Source organism: Bos grunniens, chromosome 4, assembly GCF_055505025.1.
Source record: "Bos grunniens cultivar Pamir isolate PY7600 chromosome 4, Bosgru_T2T1.0, whole genome shotgun sequence".
Classification (NCBI taxonomy): domain Eukaryota; kingdom Metazoa; phylum Chordata; class Mammalia; order Artiodactyla; family Bovidae; genus Bos; species Bos grunniens.
Genome location: NC_141168.1, coordinates 26,130,053 through 26,142,798, shown reverse-complemented (window position 1 = coordinate 26,142,798; position 12,746 = coordinate 26,130,053). Strand labels below are relative to the sequence as shown.

General features: G+C 48.9%; 1 protein-coding gene across 10 annotated transcripts in view; it reads left to right on the top strand.

Annotated features, from left to right (window-relative positions):
* Nucleotides 1–12,746, top strand: part of LOC147373809 (carboxypeptidase A5) — a 91,764-nt gene that overhangs the window by 70,341 nt on the left and 8,677 nt on the right. For 3 of the 10 annotated variants that reach the window (XM_086395642.1, XM_086395646.1, XM_086395643.1), the window contains exons 2-4: nt 992–1,181; nt 2,287–2,368; nt 3,355–3,489. In XM_086395642.1, coding sequence (XP_086251768.1) covers nt 1,066–1,181; nt 2,287–2,368; nt 3,355–3,489 — 333 coding nt within the window. In that variant the 5' untranslated portion in view covers nt 992–1,065. Of the gene's footprint in view, nt 1–137; nt 503–991; nt 1,182–2,286; nt 2,369–3,354; nt 3,490–11,218; nt 11,469–12,746 lie in introns of those variants that run through there. The other 7 variants (XM_086395644.1, XM_086395645.1, XM_086395653.1 and 4 more) reach the window with 5 other exon arrangements.

Here is a 12,746-nt window from a genome sequence, read left to right as displayed (position 1 = left end):
TTCCTCCACCTCCTGCGGATTTTCTGTTAGATTCATCATTTACCATTCAGGCATCATCTTTCACTTTCTCCTTCTAATATGACTGCTTTGTATGCTGGACTCTGCTTTATTCATACTGTTCCCAGACCATAAAGGGGGCTGTGTGGGGCTTCAGCAGACTGAGAAATTGACTCTGCTCTCTGTTGAGAACTATAATAATGACTGCAGTGACCTTCATGTCTAAGTAGAAAATGCACTACCTATCCTGGCATAATGGTGACCACCTGAACACAGCGAAAAGGGACCCTTCACTGAATTCCTTCTCATAGAATAGACATTTCCTTTGTTCCTCGCTCCGTTTTCTTCTCTCCCCTTCTCTCCACTGCAGCTAGAGTCCTGACCTAAGATGCAGCTGTGACTAAGAGCTAATGCTTTGAGATAATAAGACATTCTATTTTGCAGGCTTTGCCAAGCCAATTCACCCAAGTTGTCTCATCTAATATCCCCCAGAAAACCCTGTGAGGTAGGGAGGGGAGATATTATTAACCCTATTTGACTGATGAGTAAATTGAGACTTAGAGAGACTAGGTCAGTTGCCCCGGATCTTTTAGACAGGAAGTGAGTACCCAGCTCTGTGTCTAAACCTGGTGTTGTTTCAATGGCGTCCACACCCTTATGTTCAAGGATCATATGTGTGAGTGGATGGGGAGGGAGAAGGAGCACAAAGACAGCACGAGACTGGAAAGGAGTGATTTCTTTGGGCCTATGGCTTCTCTCAGCCTTTCTCTGGAGATGGAGGATTCCATATTCACGAGAGGCTAGCCCAGTAAACCTCTGGGAAGGAAAACAGCTAAAGGCCTTGACTTCCTCTTTCCCTACCCCTGCCCCCCACACCTTCCCAGGAGAGGACTCACCTAGAAGTGGGGAGGGACGCCCCACCTCTGGAAGGCCTGACGTGGGAGTCCCAGAGAGAGCCTAACGCACGTCCTCTGCCGGGCCTGCTGGCTTTTAGGTACTCTGCTGTCCTGAGGCCTGGCCATGCCTGTGTGCGAGGAAAACCCCTGAAGTTCGCCTGGAGGAAGAAGCATGCAGAGTTCCCCTGGAGGAGGCGTGATTCGCAGGTTGTACCCTGTGGGCAGGCGGACACTCCTCGTCTGCAGCTTTATCCTGGCAGCAGCTTTGGGCCAGATGAATTTCACAGGGTGAGTGGCTGCTCCTTAGTGGGAGAGAGGATTGCCAGGAGTTGGGTGACTTGGTGGCCCAGTGGGACCTGATCAGGGCAGAGGGATTCAGGATTTCATTTCCCATCCTGAACCCACTTCTTACTCCTTCACCTCCCAATATTGCATGTGAGGGCAGGACGCTCAAGTGTCTTATTATTCCTCCCCAAATCTAGAGTTCTTAGTCTGCATGAATCCCAAGAATCCAAGAATCCCCTGAAACCGTGTGTAAAATTTTGTGTATCTACTTTTCTCCAGTGTTCATAACTTTCCTCTGATTCTTAAAAAAGTCATAACCCCCCAAAGACTGTGTTCCTAATGTGTGGGTGTGGTATTGTCCTTTGAGTAAAATTAAGTATGAGTATTACATACCAGGCCCTCTACAGACATGATTTCTCAGCCTTCCAAAGGCCCCGCAAAGTGAGCACTCCACAGTATTTCCATAGTGGAGAAGAGGAAACGCAAGCTTAGAGAGGGGGGTTCATCATCCAGGGTATCAGAGCCGGCCAGGGAGGGAGCCATGGCCATCCTGGCTCAGACCCCAAAGGCTACACTATAGGCTGCTCAGTTGCCCCGGCTCCCACCCCTCCAGGGGGATGGGGAGGGGCTCAGCTTCCCCCTGTGAGGTAGGGTGAGATTCATCTCTTCCATGTCCTCCAGCTCTTGAGAGAAGGCAGTGGGGTTGGGGCAGACATGGCCTGGATCCTTGTATAAAGAGTGCATGGGGCCACTATCGGTACCTCGACTCCCTGTATCTATCCCTTTCTCTCCTTCATTCCTCTTTTTTCTTCCTCCCTTCTCCACCACTTACCCGTCCTGTTTCCCCTGTCTGGGCAGTGGGTTCATCAGCAGAACTGACAGGCTTTATGGAGTCCCCCGGTGGTCTATCTTTGGGTCTGGAGAGACCCCTTGGCCTCAGACTAAAGGAGTTTGGAGCTTCCCAGAGCCGCAGGTCCTTCTGCCCAGGGGTCCTCTCGCCTCCCAGCTATCCTGCCAGGTTCTCTTTTCCACTCTGCATCCTCCAGGCTGCACAGCCTTTGAGGAACCCCTCCGAGAAGCTCCCTCGGTCTCCTCTGTGTCTTTCCAGTGACCAGGTTCTTCGAATCCTGGCTAAAAATGAGAAGCAGCTTTCACTTCTCAGGGATCTGGAGGGCCTGAAGCCCCAGAAGGTGAGGAATCCGCGGGGCTTGGGGCCATGTCCTCTCCTCCCTCACAGCGGCCTGCACCCTCGGCTCCCTGTCCCATTCCCTCCACCCCAAACCTGGCCCTCTGGGTATGCCTGCCGGAGATGACAGCACAGGGGGAGAATCAAGCGCGGCTTCTCTTCAGGAGAGGCTGGGAACACTGGCCCAGAAGGTGGGGCAGCCCTGCTTGGCTTTCCCCTCTGCCCTGTAACGGAGGGCTGCTCTGAAAACGGCTGGAAGGTCCTAAAGCCACGCGAGAGGTGCATGAGTCTCTGGGTGGGAAGCCATGCTGCACGCACTGGACACATCTGCTTCCCGACTGAAGTGGCTTAGCTTGGCAAACCTGTTTTATTTGGGCTTGTCCCTCAGCCCGAGCCCTGGTTTCTGAGAACGTGTGTCCTCCACAAGTATTCCACTGGGCAAGACGTTTTCTTCAATATAGAAGGGTTTGGTCTGAGGGCTGTTGAAACAACCAGATATTTCTGGATGTGCCCCAAAGCCCACCATCCTATTTGTGTGAGTGCCCCTATCAACCAGGACTCAGAACACTTTACAATAATTCTCTCCATTTTACAAAATGAAAATCGGACAGCACAGGGCTCCGGATCGGGCCTCTCCTACCTCTTTGGGGCTCGGGGGCAGTGATGTCTCCCTTTTCTCCCCAGTGTTCTTGACCACGTGAATGTCCCAGATGATACGCTGTCTCACCTTTAGAAAACTATTGTGGGCTCTTTGGATCTGGGTGAAGTTACATGGAGTGAGTGAGGCTGGGAGACAAAGGTGCTTAGTATTAGGGAAGGAAACTCCATGACCTGGGGATTTTGTTTGTCTCCGTCTTTCTGCTCTGCCTTAAGGGTTTCATTTTGGAACAGGGGCCCTTTCAACTGTATAAGAGAAGATCATCGGTTCTGTAGGTGCCTGCAGGATGTTTGGTACACTTGCCTATTGTTTTTTTCTCCTTTGTGACTAAGGTGGACTTCTGGCGCGGCCCAGCCAGGCCCAGCCTCCCTGTGGACATGAGGGTTCCCTTCTCTGAATTGAAAGACATCAAAGCTTACCTGGAGTCTCACGGCCTTGCTTACAACATCATGATAAAGGACATCCAGGTGAGGTCCTGCCCCAACACTGAGGTTGGGGGGTCTCACCTTCACATCCCTTGCAGGTTTGGGCCCGACCTGGAGGAAAAATACCCAAGGTTAAAGTGGATGTTTTCTTTCTGGAGTTTCATCTGCATTTTTGTGAACCTTCCAGGAAAGGAATGAAACCTCATACTAGTCAAAGAAAATTTAAATCTAAGAAAGATCTTTCTAAAAAATTTAAATGTAAGAAAAATCCAAGAAAGAGTTCATAATTCACAGGTCAGGGTAGCTTGTGGAGTCCTCTTCAATGAAAAAAATTTTTTTTAACTTTATATAGTTTTAAAGGTTGCTTTCCACTTAGAGTTATTACAAAACTTATTGGCTGTATTCCTTGTACCCTACATCACAGGGCCTATCTTACACTCACAGTCTATACTCCCCACTCTTCTGCCTCTGTCTTGCCCCTTTGCACCGCACCAGCTAACCACCAGTTTATTCTCTAGATCTGTGAGTCTGCTTCTCTTTTGTTATATTCACTAATTTGTTGTGTTTTTGAGAGTTCTCTTATGGAGGAATCTATAGTTCGTGGCAAAGGAGAAGACAGGGAGAAGGGAGACAGGAGGGGGCAGCTCAGCTGTCTCCTGGGCATTGAGGGCAGGGAGGGCTCTTCTGGACGGCGCCCTTTGCGTTTCTGACTGTTCCTTCCTGTCCCTGTGTGTCTCACCCGTTCGATAGCAGGGAATTCCTTCACTCCAGAGAAGCAGGAAGAGGTGAGCGAAGCCGCTCCTGTGAACCCTGCTGTGGTTTCCTTCCTGTCGCCTCCAATGCTGGCTCTCAGTACCAGGCGTCTCTCCTGGGCAGGACTCTCCCAGAAAAACAGCTCTGGGAGAAGTGACTACAGACCTGCCCTTGGTTAGGGCGAAGGGAGACTTCATTCCAGGCACCCCATTCTCTCCCCACCCTCACTCGTTGCTGCATCTTAATGGCATCTTTTCTGAACATCATGAAATTCTGTTTTAATTGATCTGTCTTCCAGAATACCCTCAAGGAGCCTCTTTCCTAAAATGATTCTTTTGGGGCACCACTGGGTTAGACTTCTCTGGCTGCAGCCCTCTGCAAATGCTGCTGTGTACCTGTAGATTTGTATACACACAGGTTCCTGCCCAGCCATGTCATGCTGCCGCTAGTCTCCTCTACTGGCTCTGAGTGTGGGAACACACAGTCCCCGGAGTGCACACACTCTCCGCCTGCCAGGCGATAAACGCATTAGGTGCATTCCTTTTCATGCAAGGACAGGGCTGGGGCACTGTGGTCCATTCAAAGACCTTTCCTCCTCCTCAGGCACATCTGTTTCCTGCTTAACATCTGGGAGTAGGCTCTTTGTCCAATTAAATCCCCCACAAACAAAAATGGGGAAACTCGCATAGACAATAGAGGCTACCACATCAAAAAATTCAGTGCTCAATCCTCATTTCTCACCTGTGCCTGCATTTAAAAGTTTTCATTTCCATGCATCAGCCCTGCCCTGGAGACTCTGCAGTATTTGGCAAACAGATATGAAGAGGTCTCTAAACTCTTTCTGTTGACTCGTGTATCAGGAGTGGCCCCAGAGGCACCTGGGAGTCTCCCTGAATCATTGGCTCCTCTGGGGCTGTCCTCTCCTGTCACCCCCAGCCCTGGATTCCCTTTAAGGATAGGGAAAGGGGAGCTTTTTACTGCCTCTCAGTAGAATGCCCTGGACTCTGGGCGCTAACCCAGTCAGGCAGGATTTTCACCAGCAACTTGCTCTGTCTGCAATGCATCAAGCTCTGATTGTCGTACTTGAGATCACATTTTGGCTTCCAGGAAGCTGGGGCTGGGGGGAGACTGCTGTGTTGAGTTGATTTGTGGTGATGATGGGGGAAGGTGTCCATGAGGAGGGAAACTCAGAGGCGTTAACAGAAGGGAAGGGCTTTGCACCCCTCAGGTTGCTGGCCGGCAGTCTCATGTTTTAGTTATTGATGCACAGGACTGCTAGCTTTCTGTCTTCTGGATCTTCTCACCCCAGTGTTTGGCATAGCATCTCCTGCACAGGACCCTCAGTAACTGTGTGCTGAATGAATTGCTCAGAGAGACCTGATTAATATATTGGTGTTTGTCTCAAGAGTCCCCTCCCCAAGCCCCTCAAGGTATAGAATCATTTGCCTTATCTGTCTTTATACCCCAGCGTCTACCATAGGGCCTGCCATTTAGGTAGGACTTAGTAAATGGCTGCCCTGGTAGCTCAGCTGAAAAGAATCCTCTTGCAATGCAGGAGACCCCGGTTCGATTCCTGGGTCGGGAAGATCCCTTGAAGAAGGGATAGGCTACCCACTCCAGTTTTCTTGGGCTTCTCTGGTGGCTCAGACAGTAAAGAATCTGCCTGCAATGCGGGAGACCTGGGTCCAATCCCTGGGTTGGGAAGATCCCCTGGAGGAGTGCCTGGCAACCCACGCCAGTATTCTTACCTGGACAATCCCATAGATAGAGGAGCCTGGTGGACTACAGTCCATGGGGTTGCAAAGAGTCGGATATGACTGAGTGACTAAGCACAGCACAGCACTAGTAAATGTTGCCTCACTTAATGGTTGTGAGAAGGAAAGGAAAGAGGGTGTGTTTGCTGGTTAGTACCAGGCTGAGAGAAAGTGTGAAAAACCCTGATCCCAGCTTTCACCTTGGCCAGAGATACTGGAGATTTTTGAGGAAGGGAAGTGCCCCCTACTCCCTCCTGTCTTGTGATCAGAAAGATGCTTGAGATAAACTAGGCGGACTCATTCTTTCCGCCCACAGACACAGAGATGCCAACTGCGTGCTGGGTATTAGGCAAGGTACTGGAAAAACAAAGATAAAGAAATCCAGTCCCTGTATCCAGGGGAGCTGGAGTGCTGTGGGGGTGGGGAAGCGGAGGGGAGTAAATCAGTGATTACAATGGAGTGGATGATGCGCTGATGGAGTGGAGCAGGTTGCTATGGGAGCGAGTACAAGAGGCACTGCATGGTCGCTCTGAGGCTCTGAGAAGGCGGCAATTACGGTGTGGCTGAAGAGCAGGAGAAGGGAGGGCCGGGGAGGGGAAGGGGCCCATGATTGGCAATGAGGCCAGACCAGAGCACAAAGGGCACCCTCCACCAGGTGAAAAGGTTGAGAGAAAATCCCGAAAACCATGGGGGAGCCTTTGGAGGGCTCTGACATGATCAGATTTGCATTTAAGAAAAATCCTTCTGACAGTGACAATGTTGACAGTGTTGAGTTAGGGACAGGAGCAGGGAGAGACTGACAGGCAGGAGGGTAGTGAGGAAATTGCAGTGGGCCAGGAAAGAAATTATCTGATTTTGAGTGAGCTCTATTTGCATTTAATTTTTCTTCACCTCCTCATTCTTTTTGGCCCTTTGGTTTTTTTCCTTTTTTTTTTTTTTCCCTGGGATGAGTCACCATGGAAAGGCTTCACTTGAGCAATCAGCTCTGTGGATTTTAATGGCTTTTTTTCTGATTACAAAATTAATAAATATTCATGGTAGATAATTCGGAAAATAAGGGAAAGCACAAAGGAGAAAACAAAAATCGCCCATGCTCCGAGCACGCTCTAGAGTAAAATACAATTTAGTGTAAATACTGCTTGGCCAATTTTCCCCTCTCTCCTGGATCATTCCCATTAGCATACAAATATAGAGTTATTTCTCTCATCTTAAAAAGGTCCTCTCTTGATCCCTTCCCCCAACCTCCAGCTATCACCCCACTTCTCCTCTTATTCCAAGACCAGAACTCCAGGAAATGTTGACTCTACATGCCATCTTCATCCCTCTTTTTGGGTAAACTGTCCACCGCTACCTTCACCCTCGTTGTCATACACAGCGTCACACACAGCTCCCAGGTTCCCTCAGCAGTCAGCTCTGAGTGTGCATCGTGCTTCCAGCTTGTAGCCTGACCCATCACCCTCTCCTCTCTGGACTTCCAGGACATCGCACTCTCCTGGGTGGTCCCATCTTCCTGGCTGCTTCTCTGCACAATGTTCTCCTGTTTCCCAGCTCTGTCCTTCGACCTCTTCTCTGTCACCTCATCCAGGATCATGGAATTGAATATCTTCCACCTCCTGAGCACTCCCATGTTGGTAGCTCCAGCCAGCCTCTCATATCCGAATTGAACTGAAGGCTCACATCTCTGACCATCTACTTGGCATTTCTACCTGGGTGTCTAATGGGCATCTCAGACTTCACAGGTACAAACCCAGCTCCCCTGGCCTGCTCCTCCACAGCCTCCCTCAGTGCAGCAAATGGCAATGCCGTCCTCTCGTCCCTCAGACAAGAAACCTGGAGTCATCCTTGACTCTTTTTCTCACATCCCCCAGACAGTTCTTCAGTTTAGTCACTCGGTCGTGTCCGACTCTTGGTGACCCCATGGACTGCAGCACACCAGGCTTCCCTGTACATCACCAACTCCCAGAGTTTACTCAAACTCATGTCCATTGAGTCGGTGATGCCATCCAACCATCTCATCCTCTGTTGTCCCCTTCTCCTCTTGCCTTCAATCTTTCCCAGCATCAGGGTCTTTTCCAATGAGTCAGCTCTTCACATCAGGTGGCCAAAGTATTGGAGTTTCAGCTTCAACATCAGTCCTTCCAATGAACATTCAGGACTGATCTTTAGGATGGACTGGTTGGATCTACTTGCAGTCCAAGGGACTCTCAAGGGTCTTCTCCAACACCACAGTTCAAAACCATCAGTTCTTCGGCACTCAGCTTTCTTCACAGTCCAACTCTCACATCCATACATGACCACTGGAAAAACCATAGCCTTGACTAGATGGACCTCTGTTGGCAAGGTAATGTCTCTACTTTTTAATATGCTATCTAGGTTGGTCATAACTTTCCTTCCAAGGAGTAAGCGTCTTTTAATTTCATGGCTGCAGTCACCATCTGTAGTGATTTTGGAGCCCAAAAAAATACAGTCTGTCACTGTTTCCACTGTTTCTCCATCTGTTTGCAATGAAGTGATGGGACCTGATGCCATGATCTTTGTTTTCTGAATGCTGAGCTTTAAGCCAACTTTTTCATTCTCTTTCACTTTCATCAAAAAGCTCTTTAGTTCTTCTTCACTTTCTGCCATAAGGGTGGTATCATCTGCATATCTGAAGTTTTTTATATTTCTCCCAGCAATCTTGATTCCAGCTTGTGCTTCATCCAGCCCAGTGTTTCTCATGATGTACTCTGCATAGAAGTTAAATAAGCAGGGTGACAATATACAGCCTTGACATAATCCTTTCCCTATTTGGAACCAGTCTGTTGTTCCATGTCCAGTTCTGCTGTTGCTTCCTGACCTGCATACAGGTTTCTCAAGAGGCAGGTCAGGTGGTCTGTCCCACAGACAGTCCATTAGCAAATCCTATCAGTTCTCCCTTCTGATAGTGAGATGTAGAGAGATGTATCTTGCAAATTCTATGCTAGCACCATGGGTCAATACCCCATCAGCCCTCACCTGGATTATTCTAGTAGTTTCCTAACTGTTCTCCATGATTGCACCCTTGCCTCTTTATTGCCTACTCTCAACACAGCAGTCAGTATGCAAGTCCTGTTATATCAGTCCTCTGCTTAAAACCCTCTGTGTCTCCCCACCTCATTCACAGTAAAAGCCAAAGTCCTTAAAACTGCTATAAGGCTCTACATGATCCATGTGCTGCCCTGCACTGCTGACTCTTGCTTACTCTGCTCCAGGCACCATCACCTTCTTGACATTCCTCCAGCTTGCCTGAGCTACCCTTGCCTCAATGCCTTTGGCTAGGATCATACCTCAGGGCCTTTGCACTGCTGGCCCTATATTGCTGGAATGCTGATTCTGCAAATATCAGCATGTGGCTCACTGCTTTTAAAACTTGACTCACATGTCAACTTTTCACCTTATGTTAAGTTGTGCCCTTCTCCCACATTCCCCCAGTTCCCTCCCTCACTTTTCTTCTTGGCACCTACGGCCTTCTAATATCCTCTGTGGTTCACTTCTTTGTCTGGTTTATCGTCTGTCTCCTCTACCAGATTGTAGGGCTGCATGAGGGCAGGCAGTTTCGTTTTGTTGACTGCTGTGTCTTTAGTGCCCAGTGTGTGCATCACAGACATTACTCTGCTGAATGTGTGTGCATGCTAAGTCGCTTCAGTCATGTCTGACTCTTGGTGACCTCATGGACTGTAGCCCACCTCTGTCCATGGGATTCTCCAGGCAAGAGTACTGGAGTGGGTTGCCATGCCCTCCTCCAGGGGATCTTCCCAACCCAGGGATCAAACCCGAGTCTCTTATCTCTCCTGCACTGGCAGCTGGATTCTTTACCACTAGTACCACCTGGGAAGCCCAGTCTGCTGAACAGAAGAGATTAAAATGTGGGAATTGTGTTGGCTGGGGTCTGGGTGGGTGGCAGCTCTAAAGAGGAGAGGAGGACAGGAATAGGTGAGGAAAGGAAGGAATCATGGGCAAGCTCCTGAGGGAGAGGCAGAGGCTGGCTGCCTGGGGGTGAGGGTTGAGGAGGGTCCAGGGGGTGGGGAGACAGGGACAGAAGGGCCAGCCCCTCTGTTGGTCCTGCAGAGGGCAGGGGCAGGGTCACCCAAGTGACCACTGATGCTCCACTTACTGTCCAAGTCCGGCAGACACCAGGTTTCTGGAGGAACCCAGGTTTCCTGGTCATGCCCTGTAATGACTATTCCACCACGGAGTCCTGGAGTCACCTCGAGAGTTACTGTTATCCTATTGTCCCTCGTCATCATAGCTGGCATTTACTGTGTGCTAGGCAATGTTCTAAGCAGTTTACATGTATTCATCCTTCTAATCCTCACAAGAACACTTCAAGTATGTGTGAAAGTACATGATAACATGACCTCCATTTTATGAAAGCTCAGAAAAATTTGTAATTTGGAGACCAAGGCACAGAGAACTTAGTCATTTGCCCATCAGTGACAACAAAGGATTTAACCTGAGATAGCCTGACTCCAGGCCCTGGACTCTTTACTCTTATGCCGTCTGCCTCCTTAGTGGGTGTCACTGTTGTTCATATGGTGTTTTAACTTTGCCTTTAGGATAGTGAAGCCCCAGTTCAGTCTTGACTTCCGAAGGGTTCATTCTTACAACCCCAGATCTGTACCCTCCCAGCCCCACATCCCAGCATAGGCATGGACTGTGGTTGCTACCAGCCATGCAGCTACCACTGCAAATGTTAGGCCTGCAGAGGAGGTCAGGGGTGGGTAAGGAGAAGTGACTGCCTTCTTCACAGAGCTGTGTTAGAGCCGTCTCCTGTCCCCCACCCACCGCTTCCGGGAGCTGCTTCCATTTCACGTCTGCGGTTGGAGAGAGCTGTGAATGCAGATTCCTTTCAGGTGTCATCTTCACCTTAGGGGCCCTCAGTCTGCCCCCCCCCCCATCTTGGAGGTGCACTTCTTAATGTCCCCATCCTTCCTTACAACTGTCATAAATTAATTTACACTAAGGTACTACTTTTTCTGTCAGGTTATGGCTTCCAGGAGGCAAATGGCTTGCTTCTGAGTCTGTTTTTTTCTCCAAGAAGCCTGACAGGGCTGTGGTGAGACGAGACTGCATTCTTAGATCTCCCGTCCCCTTCCTTCCCTTCCCTCAGCCCTGTGAAGGGAGCAAACATCTGTGTATTTTTCAGGCCAGGACAGATTCATGTTCCTGGAATCCAGGGCCCAGCTGTGAGGGCTGAGCATTTCCAATTTGTAAGCGGGTGTCACATCCATTCACAAGGCTGTGAGGGTGTTTGGAAAGTTATTTGCAGTTGGGTGCCGACTTCCCATTTGCCTCCAAGCTGTTGTGTAGAACAAAGGACAACCTTGTGTGAACTCTCTTCCTGTGGGTGTCCCTGGGCTGTGTAGGAAGAACTGGGTCCTCCAGTCCTGTCTTCTCTCTCCTCCATCTTCACCCACCATCTCCACCCCTAGGATGTTAGTCCTTTAACTTCATGGTGGTGGGACCAGCATGGGACAGAACCGGCCTTGACTCCAGGTACGTCGGCCCGACCTCTTTCTGCTGCTCACTGCAGCTGGTTGTGCCTGGCCCATGGTGCCGGGCACACGTCGGTCATGGGGGCTGCTGAGATTTCCGTCGATTTTCTGGGAAGAAAACAAATTTCCTTTGTTAGGACTTCCCGGGATGGTGCTTGTGCCAGTGAAGATTGGGGCTCCCCCAGCCATCTCTCTGCAAACCAGCAATCCCTGCTTTGCCCAAGTGGGAACGTCCCCAGCCCAGCAAGTTTAGCTAGAAAACATCACAATTATAAATGCCACATGTGTAGTTGGTGCTCAAAAAGAAATAAGCCCCCAAGCTTTGATTTCCACTCCCATTTTTAAATTTGTGCTTTGAGGATTGTGAGTAAGTTGACAGGGGGAGTGGGGTGAGAGTGTCACCCGGCAGTGACCTCGGCCTCAGCAGTGGGGGATGGAGAGGGGCTGTCTTCTAGCCCTGGGACTGGAGACTCCATGAATGGCTGCTCCTTCATTTTTAGACATTGGGGCATTTTTGCCTTTGTTTTAGTATTTATTCATTTAGAAGATTTTACTTATTGAAGTAATATGAGCACGCTGTGAAAAATGTAAAAATAGAGAAAAGGAAAAATTGCTTAAAATCACAAGCTTTCTATCCTAACAATAATGTTAGCATTTGGGTAAATTTTTTTGGCATTTTACTGTCTTGTTTTCCTATGCTTAGGGTATTGCCTTTTCATTATTTTAAAGCACTTTTAAATTATAAGAATAGTATGATGGACTTCTGACCTGTTGTTAGTATTTTATACATGTGCTTTCTCTTTCTCCCTCTATGTATACACATACACACACATACACACACACACAGATACATAGATGTATGTGTGTGTGTGTGTGTGTGATTCTTATTTGCCTTTAATTTTGCTAGCCAGCTGGCCTTAAGGGACATAGTGCTAGAAACTAGGATATCTGGATTTTTATCTCATCTCTGTCCCTTGTTAGCTTTGCTGTTAAGTCTGTTTATCTCTCTAATTTGATTTATCTCTAAAACATGAATAGTTAATTCTTGCCCTGTCATCAGGTCATAAGATTAACTGGAATGATGAGTATTAAGATGCTTGGTAAACTAAAAGGCCCTGGCCTGAAGCAAGGCATCATCAGGATTTACTTGTGACCCAGAGGTGCACGGACTTTCCCAGTGACTCAGTGGTAAAGAATCTGCCTGCCATTGCAGGAGACACAGGTTCAATCCCTGGATGTAGAAGTTCCCCTGGAGAAGAAAATGGCAACCCACTCCACT